Here is a 25,292-nt window from a genome sequence, read left to right as displayed (position 1 = left end):
AACTTAGGAAGCTATTTCCTATTCAATTGAACGTTTCCTTGGCTAGAAGGGTATTTCACAGACCAACCAAAGTGTTAGTAGGATTTTTTTTTTATTAAGCCAACAAGTAAGGTTTTTTTCCTACATAAAAAAAAAATCAACATTCAACATGCTCTTTAACTACATATAGTGACGATTTGTATTAAACTCAGATTTTTATTGGAACACAGCAAATACTAGAGCTAACAAGAGTACAATAGGCAAAGAAGGCAGAAAACAAAAGGCAGGAGAATCCTGATGTTGACAAATTAAGAGTTCAGAAAAAAGGAAACATTGGGGTGGGGGGGGGGGGAGATAACAAGAGCCGCAATATTACTCTTAAATAACGTTTTGTAACATCTAACTAATGAGGGTTTTTTTCCCCCCTTACACCACAATCAAGACCTCTCCATATCTGATCCCTTCGCAAAGCAGTACACAACTTTTGTTGGATTTAGCAAACTGAAACGGCTCACCTAGTAGATAAATAAGCATCAGAATAAGCAAGTGGATCTCCGCAGTCAAATTTGGGGATGTGAGAACCAAGATCATGCATTTCAAACATTCTCTGAAACCTTGCCTTAAATGATAAGAGTACATTACACTAAATCCAGATATGGAATGGCAATACATTGGAAAACAAGCTTGCACTTCTTACCATCAAGATAGATGTCACTTCCCAGCTCAGAATCAACCCAGAACATGGAGGCCACAGCTCCTAAGAAGTGCAGTACATTCAGTTGCAAAACTGACATTTTCCAGTAAACTATCAACATTCAGACATTTCAAAGAAAAACTCAATTTGTAGTGCTGTACTTGAAACTCCTCTCCTCCAAACTCAGAAAGCATCATAGATGTTGAATACCCAACCACACATTTGACCTAACAACAGCTACCAAAGTGCTATACTTGTGTGCACATCAACAGCTATGACTACAAAAAGCTTTAAAAAATCTCACAGTTCCAGATGCATGTAAGTTGTCTAAATTACCTTTACTCAGTAACACCAACTATCCGTCATTACCACACTCCAAGGCTGCCTCGTTTCTAAAAAATTCTGTACTCCCCCTCTTCACCTTTCAGCCACTGTTTCTAGGTCATGGCATGCACACACACACAAAAAAGGAGATAAAAAAGGAGATAAAACAGTTAAAGAAAAATGGATTTGGGACATTTGAGACAAATCAGCTCTCTCCTAGGGACCTCCTCTTCTTCACTGGTTTCTATACTCTCCATCTGCAGTTTCTTACATCATAAATCAACTGGATGAATAAAGTCAAGAATACCTGGATATAGAAAAGAATGTGTTCCTTATGTCAGGTCTGCACAGAAAAGCTTCTGGCTTTAGACAATTTTAAGATAGATTGAGTTAAGAAATATCTAAGGAAGGTTCAATTTGCAAACAGATATTGTACTGGAAGGGAGGTTTACAAGGGTAAATCATGCCTGATCAATCTGGAAAAGACATACCTGGCCTTCTGTGGAAAAAATGATTGTATTTGTGGACAAGGGGAGAGCACTGCATGGAGTTTACATCACCTCTAGCAAATTTTTCAACACTTGTCTTCGAAGATATTCTAGTAACCAAGCTGGGACATTGCCAGCCTGAATGGAAAGACAATTAAGTAAAACTGGTTGGATAGTTAAGCTCTAAAGGTTGCAGTTAATGAGGCATACCCTACCTGGAAGCCAGTACTAAGTAGCATACTTCAGGGGTCTATCGTTGGACCTGTCCTGTTCAACATCTCCACCAGGAAGCCAGGAGGGGATGGAAGACATGCCTGTCACATTTGCAGAGAACACCAAGTTCGGAAACGAACAGTTGATGTACCTAAGGGCAGAGCTATCTTTCAGAGGGACCTGGCCAGGCAGGAAGGAATGGCCAAAAAGAACCTGACAAAATTCAAAAAGGAAAACTGTTGACTAATACACTTAAGAACAAAGAGTCTCTGGCAATGATACAGGCTAGGGACAGACTGGCTGGGGAGCAGGTCTACAGAGAAGGCCCTGGGGGTCCTGGTAGGCAGCAAGCTGAGCAAGCAGTGTGCCCCAGGATCAGAGAAGGCCAAAAGCACCCCAGACTGTTTGAACAGAAGCATGGCTGAGGGAGGTTATTTCCTCTACTTAGCACTTTCAAGCCCACATGTGCTAGTGCTTCCAGCGTGGGGATCCCCCATACAGGAAAGACATCAGCATAGGATCACCCAGACAGCTGAGGCCAGAGCACAGGCCCTACAAGGAGAGGTGGGGGAACTGCATTTGTTCAGCCCAGAGAAGGGACAGCTTCTGTGGAACCTAACAGCAGCCTCCCTGGTACCTACAGGTGAGTCACTGAGAAGGTTGAACAAGGCTGCAGCAGAAGGATGGGAGACAACCGTAGTAAGTTGAAGCAAGCAAGGTTCAGACCACATATATCAGAAAAATGTTTTTTCACCATGAAAAGGCAGGCACAGAACAGGTTGGCTGAAGAGGCTGTGTCACATTTATCCTCAGAGGACAGAGATATATGACTGGATATCCCAAAGAACCTGGTCTTATAGCTGACCCCGCTTTGGGCGGGAGGCTGGGCTGAAGACCTCCTAACATCCCTTCCAAACTGAACTATTCTCTGATTATATGATTCTAGTATTTTTTACATGCTTGACCTTATTATCCACCGAATTTCCATTCAGATGAGATACTTCTGGAATAATGAAACACGTAATACTCTCTCTTCTTTGTATAGTCATTTGTATCTCTTCAGGATGTAAAATGGAACATAGTAAACTGACGAGTCTTGAGCTAAAACAATCAGCAAGTATTTGGACAACTGGGACCACATTCTATCAAGGACTTGGAATCTGTAAGCTGATACCTGTGTACTACAGGTGGCCTAGGAGTATGCTACTCCTGTTTTCTGATAAAAAGGCCCTGTAAAACAGATTCTAGCAAGTGTAGGATGTGCTGTGTATTTAAAAAAAAAAAAAAAATCATAATTTGTTATGAAATAAACCAATTTAACATATATCAGTGCCACAATATGAAGGACAGGAGGAGCTGACAGCAATAACAATACTTGCTTTTTCAATTATCAGATACTTAGTTACTGGCAGGCTGTCTAAGACTATTGGGCATCTCAGAAGGAAAAAAAAAAAAAACAAATCAGTAACTAAACTTATTCTAACACCTCAAACTGTCCACCTGAAGTGACAAGATGCAGTTCTCCAAACATCACTCTGTATCAACACCAAATACCTGTCAGTTGTTCACAGTGCTTACTCATGCAAGATACAGCAAGGGCCACAACATCTAATGGTTTTCTGGTAACTATTGATTTTTTTTCCAAAACGCGTAATAGTTTTCCAATTTGACTCAAATAGAATTTGTGTGTAACAGAGGCCAAATCAATGTCCTTTCTTTTGAAGAAGATTACTTTACCATGACAACTATTTAGCTTTGAGCTGGGAAGTCTCAATCTAAATGGGAAACAACTGAATTTCTGAAAAGAATTTCCTTTGTTCTCAATCAACAGCACATTTTTAATTGAGATGGTTCAGAGAAAATTGTTTTAAATAGCTATTACTAACAGGACATCAAGTTTAAACACCTTTTTATGTAAAATATCACTAAAGAGCACACAGGGAATTTCTAAGATCTATTAGTGTTCTGTACCTACCAGAAGAATGTATTAGTTTGTTCTGCAGCGTATCTTATGACTTCACAAAATAGAAGAACTATCACAACCAACATAACAATACATCAGATGCTAATAATTTATACTTTAGAGGGAGCAATGTAGAACAGCAAAAGCCTACTGAAAACTGCTAGTTTCAGAGTGTGCTTCTCTTGTCTAAGGTCAGTGTGTTTTCTTGGTAGAAATATATTTTAACTGGATTTCTGTTAAGCTTTAGAGTGAATTTACAGCAAGTTCAAAAAAACAAAAACAAAACACCCAACCAAACAACCCCACCCACAACCCTGCTTCTGCACTTTATCCAGTCAGTTTTAGTCTACATAGCAATCAAAACATACGCCTGACAACTCACCACTTTATATTACATTTTGCACGGTGAACTGACTGGTGAGCAAATAAGCATTTCATAAAAACAGTATAATTATCATGGTTATGAAAACCATAAAGTGAACTACCTGGATCTGCCAAACCAGTTGTTTCTAACAATATATAGTCAAATTTTCCTCTCCTTTGCATCAGGTTCTCAATAGCCTTCACACCATTGTCCCTGTAAGAAGAAACAATTAAACCCGAGAACAGACAAAACAAGCTAAAACATGTATAAATGTGTATCTTCTGATGCAGAACACAGTGTCAGTACCATCAAAGCAAAGGCCTGAGTCAGGACTTACGGTCTACAGTGAAAATCCAGTCATCAAGCTGCTGCTCTAATATTAGGCAAATTGTTGTTTTCTGTTACATTTTAGTCTGAAAATAGTATTTGCCTACTCCCAACAGGTATATAAAGGTAATTTAAATGAAGATTTGTTTTCCAACACTGAAAACCCTGTAAAGGACAGTAGAACTGTGTAAACTATTTGGTTTGGCAGCTGAGACTACGAAAAGAAAGGGGTGCATGGAGGGAGGTGGAAGAACTGAACCAGGTTCTCCTGCCTTTCCACCTCACCTACAAGAAAATTAAGATGTGTCATTTACTCAAATCTCAACCGATGAAGGCAGCCTGAAGCAGAAATGTATGGCATTTACGTAAGAAACCAATGTATATAAAGCACAGCAGCAATGGCAGCATTCCTTACATCCCAGGAGAACACAATGCAAAACGGCCTTCTGTTTTCCACTTACTATCCCAATTTAAGGCATAGGACCAGTTATTCCAAATTTTCAGGACAAACAGGCCATCACCTTTATTACAAACTCAGCACAAACAATCCAGCATTCAAACAAACAGGGTAAAAACATGTCCAGGAAACAAATACACTCTGGCTTTTTCATGTGACCACCAGCTTATAATTTGGAATATTGTGTTTCATTAGGTCACCAAAAGGTTCTCCCTCCACCCTTTCTGAGGCACACAATATTCAAGTATTAACCAACATACAGAGAAAGAAACACAGAGTACGTATTCAATGTGGAAATTAGGAAACTTGAGTCCTAGTTCCAGCCTCCCTGAATCTTTAGCTCTCTACATAAAAGCATGAAATACTAACAGAAGAGGGAGAGCTCCCCACCCTATGATACCCCAATGGCGTATAAGTTGGTATTTAGATCATTTTTCTGAAAGACATTAAGTCCAAATCCAGTAAGGCAGCAAAAGGAAATAGATTTCTGTCTCCCAGATTCCAGTTCTTGTTTTACCTGACAAAAGAAGTCTCAATCAATACTACCATCAGTTTTAGGAATCGAATCCTGGATGTCTTCTTTCCTCAATTCCCCCAAAACCCACTGTAAGAACTTGTACAATAGTCCTTCCTTACTTTACTGAACAGCACAGGCAGCCATTTCTGAGCTCCAGCCATTCTTCATAGAGTTCTCCCCCTTGACTGATTGCCAGGGATTTCTCCAAGGCACTTCCTGGAAATATAAGCAGTACTATAATTTTAATCTACAAATTTGCATGACAATGCCTATAAAAGAGGTATGATTCAAGTTGGTATACATTTTTGAATTGTATTTTTCTCTTCTGAGACCATGTTTCTGACATGTTCTTCAGAAATTAGTATTTTCCGTTTTATGGGAAATTTAAGAGCCGAAGTCAAGTTGGTTCTTCAAAGACCAAAATCCAGAGGATGAAAGTACAGCGTAAGTGCCACAAACTTTGCTAAAAGAAAGGGAAGTCAGCCTCTGTCTCCATATCAAATAAAGGCTCTGTCTACACATTTTATCTTAGGCTCCATGACCAGAAAAGTGGCATGCATCTTTGTTGATGAAAACAAACAAACCATCACCAACACAGTGCAAACTGTAAGCAACACTGCCTATGGTACGGATATTAAGTTATAGCCCTAACAATTAAAAATACTGAGAAGGAAAGCAAAGAGTTTAAAGAATCATAGACACCAAGCATACATCTCCCCATTTTCTTGGTCTAGGATAATTTGTGATCTGCAAGTGGCTGAGGGGAAAGGAAAGAAAATATTAACTACCAACATGTTATTTTAATTTCCATTTGCTTGAAACCGAGTAGGACAAATGGAGGTATAGCACTTTCAACAGGGTGATATATTCATTTACTTGACTCTGAGGGACTGAATTTATATACAAAACAGATTAACGCATAGCATTATTTTATGAACACCAGTCAAAAGACTTTTTGCCCTTCTGAAGGCTATGAGGTATGTCAATAATCTCAGTAACGGATTTAAAACTACAATGTTCTCCCAGAAATTGTATGTATTTGTCATTTTATGGCTAAAAACCCTGTTTCTGCAGGTTTACATACCTTCGCCAAACTCATTCAGAATAACTGCTATTCTTTTGTTATGCTGTTCTGTCAGTATGTAATTTAGAAGAGTTGTTTTCCCAGCTCCTAGAACACAGACCACATTTCTATTAAAATGTTAAGAAAAACTTAAATTTTCAAATAAGAAGCAAATATTGTTGTGCACATGCACACTTCAGACAAATCTGATCTCTTCTGAAATATAAGTTTTCATTCTTGTATCCTGCATTCTATTACAACACTGTAAAAATTAATTTGTAGAGATATTTGACCCCATAGAACTATCTGCACATTAAATCTCAGCTTTAGAAGACCCACAGTTTTCCATTCACTAAGTGTCAGTGTTTGATAAACTTACAAGTCCCCACCAGCTGGGCAGCTTTTTCCTAGAAAACTCATTTTTATGTTTCTCTCAACAAAAGGTGCACTTACTCTTCTCCCTCCAGCTGCCTTTTCTGACCAGCTCTTTTATCATCAGTAATCACTGATGTGCTACTGCCATTGATGAGGCATTGTTAAACAAGGTGTTAACAACTTCTGTAACACCACATTACTAACAGTTTCATCCCATGCACAAGCTCACAACTAGGGGAATTTGGTAAAACAATCCTCCTTCTCTGCCCTTACATTTTTTTGAGAGTATGATGCAGAACAAAGCTGAACAGTGCTGACGATCCTAAATTTAACCCGATCTTTACCATATGTAACTACATTGGAAGCTCCCAACAACTGTGTTGGTTTAACAGAGGAAGGCTGAACCTCACATTTGTAAGACTGCAATTCAGTCTGCGTTTAACTGAGGCAAATACGTCACACTGTTCTGACATTAAGGGGCAAAAAGCGATTCGTCAAGTACGACCAGAGCAAAGGGGACCCCGAAAACAGGCTGCTAAAAGCAGTAACAGGAGCTTGCACACCTGCTGGAAACTGTTCTGCAAATCTAACCGGACCCGCGCTCACCAGGAGCGGCGTGAGGACACGGCGCAGAAAACGCGGGACGAGCAGCGCTAAGGACTCCTTCCCGCCACGCTGTCAGGGTCTCGCTTACCCACCCAACTCGCGGGCACGGAAGCTCTGTCAGACCCGCCGGGGCACCTCTCCGCCCGCCGGGCGGTGTGCGGGCCGCCCTGCAGCCCAGCGCCCCAGCTTCTCCCTTAGGGGCTTCCCGACGCCAACAAAGCGAAGCCCGCAGGCCTGCCGTACAGCTCTTCCCGGCGCCGGGAAGCGCGGCAGGCCGCTCCTCACCCAAGTACCCCGTGATGATCGTCACGGGGATCTTGCTGCTGGGGCTGGACTGGGTCTCCTCCGCGCCGCCGGCGTCTATCGGGACCAGGTCGGGGCAGTCTTCGTCCTCCATGAGAGCGCGGGCCCCCGCAGCCCGGCGCAGCCGCGGCTAGGGAAGAGGGAGAGGCAGAAGCCGGCGATGCGGCGGGGCCAGCCGGGGCAAGGCGCCGCTCTCCCCTCAGCCGCATGCCCGCCCGCCCGCCCTCTCCCCCGCAGCCCCGGCGCCAGCCGCCACTCACCCGGGACGACCGACGTCACGCAGCCCACGCACGGGCCCAGCCCGGCCCGGGCGGCAGCGCCTAGGACGCAGCGCGGTCATGCACCTCCCCTCAGCGCCTGCGCCTTGGCCCTCAGGGCGGCCTCCCGCCGAGTTCTGCCGCGCAGGCGCAGCAGGAGGGACGGCGCGGAGGGGCGGGGACTGGCCGTTAGCCGCCCGTTAAGGGCCGGCGGCTGGGCGGTTTGAGGTGGGGGGGATGTTGTGGTGGCCTGCCTCCCGTCAGACGCGGCCCCAGGGGGCGAGGTCCCTCCGCCCGCTACACCTCCTCCGCCCGGTCTCGGGAAGAGGAGTGTCGGTTCTGACCCACGGGGAACGCTGAAGGCGTCCCGCTGTGGTCAGCGGATCCTGTGCGGTGTGGAGGTGCTGTCTTTTGTTTATAGTCAAGTCAGGCTACAAATCGCATGCCAGCGCTCTCTGTTTTCCATTACATACGGTGAGGAGGCATGGACCCTTACAAGACCTGTCTACAGTTAACAACAGTGTTGTAAACTCCATAGGTTTTTGTGGACCATAGGTTTAGCGAATTGGTAATATATCTTTCATTTCTTCACACCAAAAGGTGTAAATGTAATAGTATTGGGGGAGGCACGGAGGAGAGAGTGTGCATACTGCTCAAAACCCAGGTGTGGTTCTCTGCTCTCGATATAAGTTCCAGTGGCAGCGGTTTGAGAACAGGCTGATAAAGTATGTTGGGCTTCATCTTGTTTGTATGTTTGTTGGCTTGTATGGCAGTACATATACTTAGTATTTATCCTTGAATCTTCTTGTGTAGGTTAAAACATTCCTTTAACACCAGTGATACCTGATAATCCACTCTAAATAGTTTGCATTTACTTCAGTCATTCTAGGAAGCATGTAAAAGTCTGGTCTAAAAAAATGATCAAATACTTACATAATCCATTAATTCAGCTTGTCCTTGGGAGATAAAACTGTATTTATTCCAACAGAAATACCTATCGTTACGTGATTGTCCAGATAGTAAGTTCAAAAGCAAATTATTAAAATCTTGATTTGTGAGAAAAATGTGGGGTTTTGCTTAGGTCATAGTTAAAATAACTCATGTTGTCCTACCCTATAAATCTTCCACCAGCTCTGTGGAATGTCAGCAGCAGCACAAGTATGAAACTTTTGAGTTTAGCAAGGTGCAAGCTTAGGGATCTTCAGTAAATAAGAGTGGGTGACAAGAATCAGTTGTGGAGTTCCTGTTTCCTTAACTGTGGAAAGCAGTATCTCATCCATTCATTAGAGAGTATAAATTTATAGTCTGTTGATTTGTATAATTATAGGACCAATACGTGGTAAAATGCATTTTTTTGCATTCTTGTTTCAGCCACACAGGTCATCGCTTTGTATGATGCTTCCTGTTTTAGAGGAAAAACCTGATCAGGTTCTCAAAGCTGTATCTGTTAGAACCCTGACCGGTGGTATATGTTTTTGCTGTCCTGAGACTGCTCAACTTTACATAGTTCTGTTATTAAAGGATTGATTAAGAAAAATATTTAAGATTTTCACTGCAAGAAAGCTGTGGGGTAAATGAAGAAAAAAGAAAGGTGTTGGGTACTAGCAGGCTAGCATCACAGAGCATATAAAAGGCTGTAAGCTGTCTTTCAAAAATGACACTATTTGTAATACTGAAATTTCATTTACATGTCAGTGAGACACCTGGTGTTGGGGAAGAAAAAGGTCATGAAACCAGTGTCTTGGTATTCTGCTTTTCATCAGTTCACATGACACTGCTCTTTTTTTTTTTTTGTTAACAAAATTATCTAAAATAAATACTGTGGTTTCTGGGTTTCCTTTTGGTTTCTTTATATATTCAAACATTAGAATTTTGCTGTTAAGTATTAACTGTCTTTGTGTTTCTACTGAACTGTGTAATAAAGCCTACTTTGTAAGATAAATGTAAAACCTGCATATTTTATTATGGTGGCAGCTAAAATGAGCGCAGCAAACCTAAATCTGGGTGGCACAGTTGGAGTGTTTTATTCTAAGGTATCTGTAGGCCAGACATAAAACATCAGAAAGCAGTAAAGTGTTGGTGGGTACCAAGAGGTCATATTTAATAATTACTTTAGGTGGCTCCAAGTGAAATAAGCTAGTCCCTTCCCAAATACTGAAGAACTCGGTGCAAGCAAAGCCATTTGCTTCAGACTGATTTCGATGATGGACAAAAGTGTTTAAGGCTCTTTGAGGAGAATTGGGGAAGAAGACTGTAAGAGCCATGAAAATAAGGAAGAGGATGCACTGAAGAGCATTGCAACTTACTGATTCCTGATGCAGTAGCAAGGGGAGCATGGTCTGACTGAAACAACAGGAAAAGAAAACCATTGGCATTTCAGTATAATGTGGAATATAACAGTCTTAAAGCATCACGGCTGCTGGAGAAGGAGGTTCCGTTGCAGTACTACTAGTCTGTATAGTACAATGTAGTTCAGCGTCACAGAGAAAGGAGTTGCTGCAAATTCATATGATGCCAGATTTTTTGAATGATAGTTAACCTGCAAAACAATGTGGAAGCAGAGATTAAGTTCAGTTTTGTGATTGGCTCAGTAGCTGCTAAGCAGGCCCAGGTATATCTCAAAATATAAGCTGGTGAGCAGAGGCATAACTTTAGTATGATTTGCATATTCCCCTGGGTACATTTACTTCTTTCTTGCCTCTTATCTAACTATTCCTATATTAAACTATCTCTATTTTCTTACCTGTACATGGATTGACAGCTTCTCCTGAAAACTGGACTTTATTTTTCTTTGAAGAATGCAGATTATTCACATGTCGTGTAAGAGAAGGAAGATCCTACTTCAGTCAGCGCACCTGCTTTTTAACACTGGTGCTTTTTATGACCTATGTGCTTAATATGCTCTTATGATGTGAAACTTAGTGAAACTGAGAACATTAAAATAAAGGTACGGCTGATACCATCAGGTATCAGGTACAGGTACAGTCAGGATTTAAATATCACCATACATCATCTAGCAAGTTGCCTAATTGTATGTAGGAAGATGGTGACAGTAAGAGAAAACTTTGTCAGTGTTGTCTCTGCTTAAGCTCTGTTTACTGCAAAGGTGAGCAAAGAAACATTTCTCTTTGAGACACTCTCTGTTGAGGATCTGGCCAGTAACATTTTTAATTCTCCAGAAGAATTTGCACAGACAAATGGAAAAAGAATATATGCTTTCACATATAGTTTTGGGTTTTTTTTTTTTTAGAGTCAAGTGTTTTACAAAAAAACAGAAGGCTGCAAAGTGATCTAAGTTCCCTTTCTCCTCTTTCACCAACACAGAAATGAAACTTAAACCTAGGAATGACTTTTTTAACTTTTTTTTTTTTTTTAAGGAAGGTTCAGTGTTTCATTGCCAATCTATTTAATACATCAGTAGGAGTAATGGAAAATTACACTCATTTTTCTGAGATTTAGCCTACTAAATTTCATATTACAATTTTGTTTAAACAATCTCGAGTAGGTCAGTTAGATTTTTAGGTACAGTCGAGATGGATGCCAGCGAAAGCACTGAACTTGACAGCATGTCAGCTTCCTTTAAGGAGAGAGTGTCTGGTTGCACTGGCTACATTATACTCCCCAAGTCAGTGATGTTGTACGAAGGTGGAATATGAGCATACATCAACAGGCATTGTGTGTTGCTGGCAGGTACTGAGATCATCACAGTTTTCCTGTTGGTGTGAACCTCCAGGCATTCTTACAAGGTAATCAGATAACTGTTATTCATTACTGAAGTTATGTACTGCTGGTGTATTTTGCCAAGGATGCAAACTTACCATTATAAAAGATATTGAGAAAACTCCCCAACTCAGTTGCCAGTTGAGCATCAAAGGTACATCTTCTACAAATATGCAGGTGACACTTAAAGCTTCCGCAGGGCTTTGTCATCCATCACTATCCTGGGATACAAAGTTGTGTTTAGTGATGAGCATGATGCTGTAATACTCTATCATGCAACAGCATTCTTTGCAGGGATACCACTGCCAGTGAAGAAGTGACCGCTTAGTTACTCTTTCAAGAAAAAAAGATGTTTGGAAATGTGTGGCTTAACAGAAAAAATAATCCCCTGGTAGGTGGTGTATAGACACACCAATTATTGTCTCTTCCTGCATTTCCCTCACTCCAGCTTGCAAACTCCTTCAAAACAATACGCAGCAGTAGCCATTCAGCCCAGATGCTCATACCCAGCCTGTGCTGTCAGTACCACCACCCAGTTGCTCTTTGTGGCTGGGCCTGCAGCTCCTCAGCCTGCCCAGGTACAGCAACCAACCAGCCGTGGACCCACCACCTCCAGGTCAAGTTGCAGGAGGAAGACCAAAGCAGGAGGAAGACCAAAGCATGGTGAGAGCATTTCAAGCCCAAGAAGAACTAGAAGGAAGCGTGGCTTTATGACTGATTCTAGGGATGCAGGGATGCAGCGATGATTAGGACCACCGTTTGGGATGCATGCATGTGCAACAGGAGGATGGGGATGAGGAAATGGTGAATCTAAGCATGCTTTCTACCATATTATATACAAGACCCACCAACACCTGCTGCCATCCAAGCAAGCTAGGTTTGGGAAACCACGGTCTGTTCTGAGTTGCATTGTTTTCTTCACTTTTGATTTTTGTGCTGCCTCCACTGGCACCTGGTTTGATATCATTTGTTTAATCTCCTGACTGGAAAGATCTTGTTCTTTAGGACTTCTTGTCCTAAAGGCATGATTAGCCTTCATGACCTTGTGTATAGCAGGTTTGTTTGTTGCAGGAATTCAAACAGTAGTGTTTAACAATAAGCTGGAGCAGTACTATTGACAATACTTAATTGGATAAGATAGCTTAAAAAAATCAGTTTACTAACATCTCATCTGGTAGTACTCCAATGGGTTAAAACCATGTAAGCTTTCTTGATAAAATTCCTTGTTTTCTTTTCTTCTTTTTTTCCCCCAAAAAAGGCAATGGAATTGCTGACATAATAGATGAAAGGGAATACTTGATGAGTTTTGCTGCTCATACGCTGAAGTAGGCTGCTGATGTGCATGTGACAAAATATTTTTGAGTAATCCTTTTGTCCATGCTTACCAAGAATGTATGAAACTGCAAAATAAATAGTTGTATCATTCATAAATGGGTGTTTTTGTGCAAGTTGGGATGTTCTCTGCATTGCTGCTAGCTCGATTTGTGTAGACAGATTCAGGAATCAAGGAAGGTCCTACTTCATGCCATATGAGCTGTTATGATGAAGCCTGGACTCTTTTTTATAGCTTCAGTAAAAAATAAGGTGGTGGTTTCTTCTTGAGTAGTTAGCAGTTCTGGAGATACAGCTAGAAGAAGAAACATCTTCCTCTCTTAAACAAGCAAACAAAAAACAAGACCCCAAACGCAGTTAACCACAGACTTCAGCAACGCAAGAACGTCCAGTTCCTTTCATGCAACCTGCAGTGAACAGAAAGATGGGTGTGAAACCTATACAATACTAAAACTGTTGTCTTACTGTCTCTACAACCAGACAATGCACACAATGGTTAATGGAGGTACCTGCTTTTTTTTTCATTGCTTACATTTCTTCGCCTTAGCTTGTAAGTTGCTAGGAACAGAGGCATAGCACTTCATGGAAGCTTTTGAAATTAAACAATGAAAAGGATGGTTGTGGTTTTCAAAAGCAGTACTTTGAGAAACAGGAAAGACCTGGCTTCCTACTGTGGATGAGCAGCTCTTCTAGTGACGGGTTATCTATAATGCACGGTTAAGCTACCAGAAAGCAATTTCATCTGATAGCAAGGACCTACTGTACTAGTGGAGAACTGCATAACATTTTTCTCTGATTTCCCTTCTTTTATACAGGAGATAGAATGCAGTGGAACTGAGAGAGCCCACCTCGACGTGTGCAAAGAGTACATAAGAATTGTTTCTTGCCCATCCTGCAGTGGTCTAGACAACATAGAAAATTGACAAACTGGTGTTTATTTCATGGCTATTTCATGGCATCTTAAGGAGAGCATGGTTTATATTAATCTCTAAGCTAAAATTCTGAAAAGCAAATAGGAGAGAAGCTGCTCTGTCCACCAATTTTCTGTAGAAGCAAAGAGAATAAGTATACTAGAAAGGCCAAGATGTTAAATATTTCAGCTGGATTTTGGATGCGTAGCGTTGAACAGTGCTGAGGCCCTCAACTCCAAGTAAAGTAGGTAAGAAATGCATACCATTGATCCAGGAAAAAATCAAACATTGGGTATCTCAAATTAGGCTCTCAAAAATTGCTGTGTCCATTTGAATTATATGGGTCTATTAAAATTTTAAAAAGGTTACATTTTTCTTGTTTCTTTCCACTTTTGAAGCAATGTGATAACAGCCACCTGTCAAAAGGCAGGTTGCATGCTTTGAGGTTCTTGTAGAGCAGTAACACATCTATTAAAACCGCAGCCAGTTCATGCACTGAAGAGAGTTTTGAAGGCAGTAACAAACTTTGAACAGACACGTGCAAGTGCAGACAAGAAGAAAGGTGGTGTGAAGCACGGTCAACACCTCTGACACTCAAGAGTCTTCTTGTCACCAACACACATGCCAGATCATAGCTATGTATCAGTGATTTGTAACTAAGTGATATTTAAGTTCAAATTACAGATAGGTAAGTGACCTTAGCTTTATCTCGGCAATGTAAAGAAAGGATGGGTATGGTAAGTTCCATGCAATAAAGTGTCTAATTTATTTTTCCCAAAGCAAATGTTTGTTAGTTAACACTGTTCTATTAGTGGTAGATTTTAATGTTCTTTTTCCGAAGTTTCAGACTCATATCTGAGATCTTATTCTGCTGTAGAGCCTTGTGGGTTTTCTCCCCCCAAAATATTTGTATTTGTTGTCATTTTCAACTCTTTTTATTTACTTATGGTTTTTGTTAAATCTTTTGCTTCTTCAGCCTTTCTGTACTTCCCTAAGGGCACATAGCCAGTGCTCTTCAAAGACCATAGGGGTTAACATCTATATTTGAGACCACCCATACTTAACAGCGCTCTAAAGAATGGTGAATCCTGCAGAGTAAAAGGTAATTATTAGTAGCACAATTTTAGGCCTTCACTGTTTGACAATATTACATTCCTTGCCTCAGACCATGCTGTTTTCCTCTAGGTACCCTCCAGCTCACTGGGAACGGAGAGATAAGCTATGACTGTCCTTCGGCAGGTGAATCCTAATGTTGTTGCCACCAAGGCATGGGTTTAGTAAAAACAGGACAACCTAAAACAGAATTGCCTCTGCTACCCCAGAATTCATCTGCAGAAACCATGTTTGGCTTCTGTTTCCCCTTTCAAATGAAGCCCGAGTTCTGCTTATCTGCAGAAGCCGTGAAATCTGCACCAAGGCTGAGAGAAAAATACCCGTCAGGAAACATCACTTTGTCACACAACCACAAGATACTTAATAAAAATGGCCTTTTTAAAAAGCTGAGCTGTAAGCGCAGGTGAAGAGAACAGCAGCGTGGCCCACTTTGTGCCAAGCTGAGCTGGTATCTGGTGTTGGTATGTGTGAGTTTTCCTTACACACTCAAGTTGTTCGGGGGCAAGAGAAACGTCTATCCTGGGTGCAGGCGTGTGTTAGCAAAATGTCACCCGGGGTAAACCACCGGCATCTATTTACGTCTCACACCTCACCGTCTCTACCTGCCCGAACAGCTCCGTCCATGTGCCAGCGGGGCCGAAGGAAGGACCCCGGCTATCTCCTCTGCCTGAGGGGCAGTGGGCGCCGCTCTGCCCAGCCCTGCCCGGGCCTGCCCTGCCCTACCGTGCCCGGCCCAGCCCGCCGGCCGCGTCTTCTCCGTCGGGGGAGGACGGGCTGCACCGCCGGCGCCCGGGGGCGGCCCGGGGCCCGTCTGGCGCCCCGCGGTGTCCGCTGCTTCCTCGCCCGCCCCCGCAGAGCAGCGCTCGACCCCCACCCCACCCCCCGGCGGGGGTGGTGGGGGTGTCCCACACCCGCACCGCGGCTTCCGAAACAAAAAGCGCTGGGGGGGGATGCGCACGGAGTTGCGCAGCTCTGCCCGTTCACACGGGTACAAGGCGCCTCGCCTCCGCCTTCCCCTCCTGCGCTTGCTTAAATGCTAGCCTTCCCCGCTGCTTCCCTCCAAATACCCACGGGCGGCTCGGGGGTCGCCTGTGTTAAACGGGGAGGGGCAATCCCTCCCACGCCCGGGCGCGCTGCCGCCGCAGCGGGCAGCCCGTGGGAGCCAGCGGGGAGAGGCGCAGCGCGGCCGGGTGCCGGGGCTGGGCGCTGCCGTCGGCGGGGCAGACGCCGGCAGCGGTGGGAAGCCAGCTGTGCACAGGGGCAGATCCCTCCCACTCCGGCCGATTTCGGTGAGGAAGGTGCAGTGCGGAAGTTGCCACCCAGAACTGTCAGAAGACCGTCGGGTTTTTAGCCCGGAGCATGCAATTAAGAAAAATAAAGAAATAAACCAAAGCCGCCCTTCGTGCGTACAGCCGGCGTCGGTCCTCCTCGGCAGCCGACACCCGCGGCTGCTCTCCCGCATGGCGACTTTACCCGCCGCAGACAGGAGGGCGTTCGCCCTGAAAATCAACAGGTAAGGGGCTTTCCTCGTCCCTCGCAACTCTTCCCCGCCAGCCTTAGTAGGAGACCCGGCCGAGGCGGGCGATCGGGCTAAGGGAGCGGGGGCGGGACGGCTCCTCCCTGGGAGACCGCCGTGGCGTGGAGCCATCTGCCAGCTCCAGATAGCTGGGCTAGCCCTGCCGCCGCCGCCGCCCGCTGCCGGCCAGCCCTCGGTATCCCCCACCCCCCGCCCGGCTGCTCCGGCGAGCGGCGACACTGGGGGCATCCCGCCGGTCCTCTGCTGGTCCCGGGGAGCTGCCGCTCCAGGGTGCGCTTCTGCAACGGAGCTCGCTCTGATGCCGCGTAGGCAGACGAAGCCGGCTGTGTGTTCGTGTCCTCTGGCAGGGAGGAAACGTCCAGTCTCACCCCAGGAGCTTGTTCCCCATCAGCTCTGTCCGAGCAAGCCCCGAGCCTGCTGGAGGGGCCGCTGGGTGGCGGCGGGGCGGAGGGTTGGGGTCCCTCCTCCGCACGAAGCGGCAAAATGGCCTGGTGCCTAATCGACGTTCCTAGGAAATGGGGGGTTTATGTAGGGCATCAATACTGCAATGACATGCATCCCTGGCATTTTTTTTTTTCCTTTTGGTCCTTTCATCTATGAAAAGAAAAAATCTTCCTGATGATTGAAAATAAATCTACCTTCCCCCTTCCCTCCCTAAACCAAATAAATGAGAGTTCAGCTGTGGGAATACCGTACTTTTGCGACTGAGCTTCTATCTGCTAGACTTTGGTGTCTTTTCCCAGGGAAGTGCTGACTCTCAGCTGGTCTGTGCTCTGTGGTGGCAGTAAGAAACCAAGACAATTATTTGCATATTGTTAGGTTAAAGGAAAACACAGGCCTCCTTTGCAAGTGTCTTGTCATCTGAGACCAAAACTGGGTTTCCAGGGTGTTAATCTAAGTACAAGGCAACTGAATTCACTGACATACGAAAGAACAGATAGCGTAATGGTAATATAAACTGAGGATACGTCTCTGTGCCAGAGAGAAAAGTATGCAGAGAAACTCCACCTCCTCAGCAATTTATTGGAAGACATGGGGTTTGCAGTCACAGAGGATAAAATTAGCTGTGCTGTGATGTGCCTTTCCCATGGCAGAATACGCATCAGTGTACCTTTCTGTATGCTTTGGAAATTAGTTTTAAATTTACAGTGGGATATTCACAAGAGTGAGACAACATATTGAGAAGCCATCAGACGAGCAGTTCACTCCAGGATCCTGCCACAATTCCGGTTCATTTGGAGACTTTCTTGAATAAAGAGCATAACTGGCTGATATTTAGAGGGTTTGGATTATTTTCTTTCTTCCTATTTTTAGGGTCAGCCTTCTGGCAGCTTTTCCCAGGAGCGGTGATGGTCACTGTTCATCTGACTAAAACCTTACAAAGTAGTGGACTCATAACAACTAATCTGGCTTCATTTCACAAAGGCTCGCAAAAGTTTTGCTAGTAAGAATGGTTGTGAAATTCATTTGTTGTTAAAATTTTTTAAATTTCTTCTTCTTTTGATTCAGTAGTGAAATATTCAATATTTTTGTAGCAAATTAAATGTTCAAATATTTTAATCATCATGTTCTGAATATGATTCCAGTTTAACAATCTGCATGTTTATTTTGTGAGTAAGAATATTCACTTTTACACAGTATAGTAGAAATTACATATATTTGCTAGCAGAACATTGTGTTTCCCTTTCTTCAAAAGGAGCAGGTCATTCTTACGTGACGCAAGTACAGTTTGTTCTACTGACAGTAGTCATGTATCTTCACAAGAAGTGTTTTTAATGTGGTGTTTTGGGGTTTTTTAAAGGAATTTTCAAAATAAGAGGAATAATAGGTCAGTGTGTTAGCTTCCTTGCCTGTACATAAAAGGCTAATTTACAGCTATAAAATTTTGTTCCTCTTTCTTCAGAGTTCCAGAGTTTACTTCTTCAAAATGCAACTCTTAGTGAAAGTTGGACGTTACTGGCAAGGCATAATTTACAGGAGTTATTACATTGTCTGCATAATTACTTTCCTTTCACTACAAATTTGCATGCAGGCTCTTCTTTTTCTCACTCTTTCTCTTGCCAGTGGCTTGACTGAGCTATATACTGGTTTTATGAGGACCAGTAGAATTTCAGGCTCTGCACTGGTTCCTCAGTACAATGACATCAGCCTGTCTCCCTCCTAGTTACGTAAGGTTTACCCTGGGTGTTTGGTGAAGCATGACCACCCGATGAACTATGCTAAACACTGTTCTGTAAAAAATTAACAATGGTGTGATCTGAAATGTTGTGTTTGTGGTCTTGTCATGTTTTAAAGTTAGTGTGAGTTATCGATCATGAGCACTGGAACTGCATGCAGATGCTTCTGGAACAGCTGTTACATGACAAGCATCACATTGTTTAAAGCAAGGTCAAACTTTAAAAAACAGGCCTTCAAATGCCTTCACTTGTAAGCTGTGTATGCAACCTGCCCACGTAACCATGTCTTCCTACCTCTTTATTCTTCTTTCTACCCATCTGGTGTCTATTGCCCCAACCTGTTGCTTCCTGCCTTTTTTTTAATCCTGCAAAGACTTGCACACATGTTTTTAATGCATGTATGTGAGTAGTTCCTTCTGTTTTAATGGGATAACTTTTATGTATAATGATGTTCATCTTGTATGTAGAAGTGAAGGAGCAAGCCTTTAGTGTCCCTAATGTTAGGCAGCATTCCTACTACTTACATGCGTATTACCCAGAGCTCAGCTGCTGAAAACTGAGCAGGACCTCAGAAAACATCGTCTTGAAATAACTTTTTTTTTATTACATGAGAATTTAAATTCCTGTCCAACTTTATACATTCTTCAAAATGAAGCCTATACTATCACTTAAAAGTTAGTTGTAAGTGTCTTTCCAAATGGCCTCCTGCATTGGACAAAGGAAGGGGAAGAAAACCCTCATTAATGTGCAACACTAAGACACCTTTAAGGTGCTCTCTGACAGTGTTAGGTGTCTGTGGTGGTTGGAAGCCAGCACGGGACATGAAAAACCAGATCATCCTTTTTGAGTTGAGTCCTAGATAGTAATTAGAAGGTATCTGGATTGTGTGTTGTAAATGTGTCTACTTTCCAATCACAGTATTTATACCAGAAAACAAGAAAGTTGAAAAATAATTTTGCAAACTGCTGAGAAAAAACAACTCATCATTGCTAAAAGTGTGGGCTCTAACATGTACCAGCTGAGCAGTGTACGTCTGAGAGACCACAAAAGTTGAATTTTAATCAGTTTGCCTCAGCAGTGTGTTAGAATAAACACAGCATTCATGGAAGATATTTTCTATTTTTATTACTTTTATTTAGCTAGTGTTGTTTACTGTTTTACCTTCTACATAGATCTTGCAGTAGTAAGTACTTGTTTTGACTTCAACTGAAGAAAACTGTGTTTTAGGCACCTACCTAGGGGCCTGGCCACCAGTGCTATACATTGAAAACATTTCAACACATAAATTACAAAACAGAAAACTATCAAGAGCAGCGATACAGCTCCCTAACACATCACTTAACTTTCAGTCATGTGACTCATGCAATTAAAACCACTCCCAATAGACATACTCAACTGTTTCTACAGACAACCAATGTTTGCATTTTACAACTGTTATAAAACACATTTTTAGCATTTACTTCTATCATTTCATTTCCTTGTTCCTGAAATTGTCCAGTCGCCAAACAAAATTTTCTTTTCCTCTTCTAGTTTTAATAAGTGTACATAAGGATGAATTGATTTGCATAGATTTATATTTTAAAAAACAAGCAACCCACACTACCAATATTAAAGCAAACATTTAGCTAAAGATTGCAAATTTCAAAAAGCCTACGATAAAAGTCAAACCCCTACCTAATTCTCAAATTGTACCATGAATTCTATTTTACATTAATGATGACAATACATTTAAATTATTTCTACCTGAAATGAAAAGGTCATCTTCAGCCTAATATTGTACAAATCTCAGCTCTGAAAGTTCACAAGAAATTACCCTAAATGGCAAAGGCTGTTACAGAGGGGTCAGGCACAGTGCAAAATAGTTTCAGTGGCAGAACAGGCCATTTCCTATGTGCTCTGATAGCAGATTTCTGTTCAGTGCAACCCCTTTATGGGGTTGAGGCCAGCATCTTTTGATTGAATTTCAATAAAACCCTTGTTATATGGATATAATAAAATGTTAATTACTTAAAAGCATTGTCCAGACTCCATTGTATAGGCAAAGCTATTTCTTTTAATTAATTTTTCTTTTTAATCTTTAAGTATATTAAGTAAGCTGCAGGGAGAACCTCAGTCCTTTGTATGTACAATAGATCTATGTAGTAAGTATAAAGGTCTAGGGCGTTTTTAAAAAGATGTGGTAAATTCTCACAGTCAGTTTCTTACATAAAGTAATGCATTATAAAAGCCTTAATAAAAGTACCAGTCTGCTAATAGTGAAGGCATTTTCTATGTGTTTGCTGCATACCTAAAATGCACGTTCATACTTTATCAACTTTTTTAAAAGCTGCTTGTAGATACATCCTTCTTATCAAGTACGACCATTGAGCCATAGCCTTATAATATGTAATGTCAGGACAGTGGCAGTACTAAAAATCCTGTGTTTGTTTTTACTGAGTCAGCCTAATTCAAGAGAGTCACAAAGCAGAGCACAGTTGATGAAAGGGATGAATCCTGCTTTACTCTAATGAGTTGCACCCTGGGAATCGATATCTAAGTGAGGATAACTCAAGTTAATAAGCTTTTGCACGTTTATATTCAAGATGGTTTTTTTTGAACAATCAAATAATAACCCATTTGAATTAATCTAAAATCCATGCCATAAATATACAGTGCACTATGGCTTTTAAGAGAGGTTAAAAAATTCCAATTTGTAATTGCTATGGGAAAAGACTACTTCTTACATAGTACATGTGTGAAATAGTAGTGGTTTTTTATTTGGTACAAAGAATATTAAACACTAATAACAGATTAAAGATAAAAAAGTAGGATGTATAGAAGTTTCATATGTTACGTATAACACTGTTAGTAACAGTTTATATAGTAAATGGCCAGTTTTCTTAGACTTCCATAAAAATAAATGAGAAGCTGATTTTTTCAATCCTTTGGAGAAAATTACTTGGAGTTGCATGTGCAGGGAGTATAAAGATTGGGTTTACATCTTAGAACCATAGAAGGGTTTGCGTTGGAAGGGACCTTAAGATCACCTAGTTCCAACTCCCCTGCCATGGGCAGGGACACCTTCCACTAGATCAGGTTGCTCAAAGCCCCATCCAGCTTAACCTTGAACATTTCCGGTGATGGAGCATCCACAGCTTCTCTAGGTAGCCTGTTCCAGTGTTTCACCACCTTCATTGTACAAAATTTCTTCCTTATATCTAGCCTGAATCTATGCTCTTTTAGCTTAAAACATTACCCCTTCTCCTATCGCTACAGGCCCTACTAAAAAGTCTCTCTCCGTCTTTCTTATAAGGCCCCTTTAAGTATTGAAAGCCCGCAATAAGGTCTCACCGAAGCCTTCTCTTCTCCCAGCTAAACAACCCCAACTCTCAGGCTTTCTTCACAGAAGAGGTGCTCCAGCCCTCTGATCATCTTCATGGCCTTCCTCTGGACCTGCTCTAAGAGGTCCATGTCCTTGTTGTACTGGGGGCCCCAGAGCTGAACGCAGTACTCCAGGTGGGGTCTCACCAGAGTGGAGGAGAGGGGCAGAATCACCTCCCTCGACCTGCTGGCCACGCTTCTTTTGATGCAGCCCAGGATGCAGTTGGCTTTCTGGGCTGCAAACACCCATTGCTAGCTCATGTCCAATTTTTCATCCAAGATCCCTAAGTCTTTCTCCGCAGGACTGCTCTGAATTCCTTCATCCCCCAGTCTGTACTGATCTTGGGGGTTGCCCTGACCCAGATGTGGGACCTTGTACTTGGCCTTGTTGAACCTCATGAGGTTCACATGGGCCCACCCCTTAAGCCTGTCAGGGTCCCTTTGGATGGCATCCCTTCCCTCAGGTGAAACAACTGCCTAACAAACAACTGCCTAACTCAGCTTGATGTTGTCTGCAAACTAGCTGAGGGTGCACTCAGTCCCACTATCTGTGTCATTAATGAAGATATTAAATAGTATTGGTCCCTGTACTTACCCTTGAGGAAGACCAGTTGTTACTGGTTTCCATTTGGATATTGAGCTGTTCACTGTAACTCTTTAGATGCGGCCATCCCACTAGTTCCTTATCCAACTAACAGTCTGTCCATCAAATCCATGTATGTCTCTCTAATTTAGAGGTAAGAAAGTTGTGGGGGACCATACAGAAGTCCAGGTAGATGACATCAGTTGCTCTTCCTTAGTCCACTGATGCAGTCACTCCATTGTAGAAGGCCACTGGATTAGTCAGGCACAACCTGCCCTAGGTGAAGCCATGTTGGCTGTCTTTACCACTCCCTGTATTCCATATTCTTCAACAGAACTTCCAGGAGAATCTGTTCCATGATCTTGCTGGGCTCTGAGGTAAGGCTCACTAGTCTTCTTCCTGCATACTAGTTTTCTTTGAGAGCCTTTTAATTTAGCTATAGGAAATACTGGGGTTGTTGTCCTTCAGGAAAATCATTTTACCTTTTTCACCTTTCATTAACTATTATATTCAGTTTTTTCCAGTTTTTCAGCTGAGTTCAACATGTGTTTTTTCCCAATTGCCATTTCCGGTTTACAGGGATAGATTATAAACTGACCAAACTATCTGCTCCTTTCTTTCACAGAATCACAGAATGGTTGAGGTGGGAAGGGACCTCTGGAGGTCATCTTGTCCAGCCCATCTGCTTAAGCAGGGACACCTAGAGCTGGCTGCCCAGTCTAGATGGCTTTTGAAGACCTCCAAAGAGGCAGACTCCATAACTTCTCTGAGCAACCTGTGCTGGGGCTTAGTCACCCTCATAATAAAAAAGTGTTTCAGGTGGAACCTCCTGTGTTTCAGGTTGTGCCCACTGCCTCTGGTCCTGTCACTGCGGACCACTGAAAAGAGCCTGACTCTGCCTTCTTTATGTTCTCCCTTCAGATATTTGCATACATTGATAAGATGCTTCCTGAGCCTTCCCTTCTCCATGCTGAACAGTCCCAGCTCTCTCAGCCTTTCCTCTTAGGAGAGATGCTCCAATCCCTTCATCACCTTTGTGGCCCTTGGCTGGTCTCTCCTCAATATGTCCATGTCTCTCTTGTACTGGGAAGCCCAGACTTGCACACAGAACCCACGCATGTCTCACCAGTACTGAGCAGAGGGGAAGGATCCTTGGCAATACTCTGCCTAGTGCACCTCAGGATAAGATCAGCCTTCTTTGCCACCAGGGCACATTGCTGGCTTACATTCAACTTCGTTGAAGTCATGGTCTCCTAGGACCAACGTGGTCCTCTAGGACCTCCAGGTCCTTTTCTGCAAAGCTGCTTTCCGGCTGGGTGGCCCCCTGGCATGTATTGGTGCATGGGGATGTTCCAGGTGAAGGGCGTTCCACTGGTCCCTCTGAAGGGCAGCATGACCCTTTGGTACATCAGCCACTCCTACCAGTTCTGTGTCATCAGCAAACTTGCTGAGGGCACACTCTGCCCCATCATCCAGATCATTAAGAAAGATGTTAAACAGGACTGGACCCAGTATTGACCTGGGGTATTCTGCTAGTTAATGGCCTCCAGCTAGACTTCATGCCACTGATCACCACCCTCTGGGCCAGGCTGTTCAGCCAGTTTTCAGTCCAACTCGCTGTCCACTCATCCAGCTAGTACTTCACCAGCTTTAGACATCAGTTTCCTTTGGACATAATGAAGAACACAATCTGCTAAGTGTTACTTCTTCCCAGAAAAAGTCGCTCCTGTCTTCCTGACTTACTGCAAGCTGATTTCTACTAGCTTTTTATGGCATGATTGTCTTGGTGTCTTCTGGATTTGTATTCAGCATAGGGAATAGGTTGTACATGGCTCTAAAGCAGGTACAGAAGAGGGAGAGAAGACAGGGAGCTCTTCCTTCATACGGCACTCATAAAGGCTGATCCCCACTTCAGCCTCTGCACATAGGTGCTTTACCTCCCATCCCACCACTGTTTAGTGAAGGCAATCTGAGTGAGCAGAAAAGATAAGGAGGAGTTGAGACCATGGATTCATCCCTGTTGTATCAGTTATGAGCGCTCACTGCATGTAGACGACTAAACAGCCATTAAATACCTCAGATGGCTCCTTTCTTACGTATATTAACCTGTCTCTTCTTTTGGGACATTTTTACAGGTGGTACTCCACTCCAAGGGAGGGATGTAACCTGCGGGAATAACAACCTTCTAAATCTACCACAAAGTCAAGAATATTAAAGCAGGCTAGGGATGGATCCTATCTATTGTAAATAGCTCTAAAGCTAATAGAGGGAACTTCCTAATGCCTGTTAGATTATCTTTTCATCAGCCCTAAAGATAATTAATTTGCCTTTGCTAGGGAGTTTCCAGTGAGCAGTCAAATTAGACTAAATCTATGTCAGTGCAGCACTTCTAAACATGTTTTACAACCACACTTAAGCAAATGACAAATTCAAATGGTGTACAGTTTGACTGGTCACTATGTATAATTCAAACCAATATAAGCTGATTTGCACCTCACATTCTGGCATTGATAATTGTTGCTTTTAAGCCCAACTATATCAAAGCCTGTCTGCATCCACACAGCCTGTTGAATTATACCTGGGAGCAAGCTGTGCTGTAGACCATATGGGCTAGAACATAGCTGGAGGC

The 25,292-nt window shown here is 42.9% G+C and overlaps 2 protein-coding genes and 1 long non-coding RNA gene across 10 annotated transcripts in view; 2 read left to right on the top strand and 1 right to left on the bottom strand.

The window, feature by feature from the left end:
- LOC115336657 (COBW domain-containing protein 1-like) overlaps positions 1-8,047 on the bottom strand; it is a 30,372-nt gene extending 22,325 nt beyond the window's left edge. For 4 of the 7 annotated variants that reach the window (XM_030004014.1, XM_030004015.1, XM_030004016.1 and 1 more), the window contains exons 1-6: positions 7,940-8,047; positions 7,656-7,804; positions 6,411-6,497; positions 5,446-5,542; positions 4,147-4,238; positions 677-736 (exon numbers count right to left, since the gene is read on the bottom strand). In XM_030004014.1, the coding sequence (XP_029859874.1) occupies positions 677-736; positions 4,147-4,238; positions 5,446-5,542; positions 6,411-6,497; positions 7,656-7,804; positions 7,940-8,013 (559 nt within the window). In that variant the 5' untranslated portion in view covers positions 8,014-8,047. Of the gene's footprint in view, positions 1-676; positions 737-4,146; positions 4,239-5,445; positions 5,543-6,410; positions 6,498-7,655; positions 7,805-7,933 lie in introns of those variants that run through there. The other 3 variants (XM_030004017.1, XM_041120760.1, XM_041120761.1) reach the window with 3 other exon arrangements.
- Positions 8,048-9,063: 1,016 nt separating this feature from the next.
- LOC121232663 lies at positions 9,064-15,287 on the top strand. Its single transcript, XR_005931544.1, has 3 exons — positions 9,064-9,395; positions 13,798-14,995; positions 15,079-15,287. It is a non-coding gene; the product is annotated as an uncharacterized LOC121232663 (long non-coding RNA).
- A 903-nt stretch (positions 15,288-16,190) lies between these two features.
- The window catches only part of DOCK8 (dedicator of cytokinesis 8), a 97,536-nt gene continuing 88,434 nt past the window's right edge, over positions 16,191-25,292 (top strand). The window contains exon 1 of one of the 2 annotated variants that reach the window (XM_030005138.2): positions 16,191-16,519. In XM_030005138.2, the coding sequence (XP_029860998.1) occupies positions 16,467-16,519 (53 nt within the window). In that variant the 5' untranslated portion in view covers positions 16,191-16,466. The remainder of the gene's footprint in view (positions 16,520-25,292) is intronic. The other variant, XM_030005140.2, reaches the window with a different exon arrangement.

The sequence above is a fragment of the Aquila chrysaetos genome, chromosome Z (genome assembly GCF_900496995.4).
Source record: "Aquila chrysaetos chrysaetos chromosome Z, bAquChr1.4, whole genome shotgun sequence".
NCBI classification, from domain to species: Eukaryota; Metazoa; Chordata; class Aves; order Accipitriformes; family Accipitridae; genus Aquila; species Aquila chrysaetos.
Note: the sequence above shows the minus strand (reverse complement) of the source record. Positions and strands in the feature narration are given on the sequence as shown.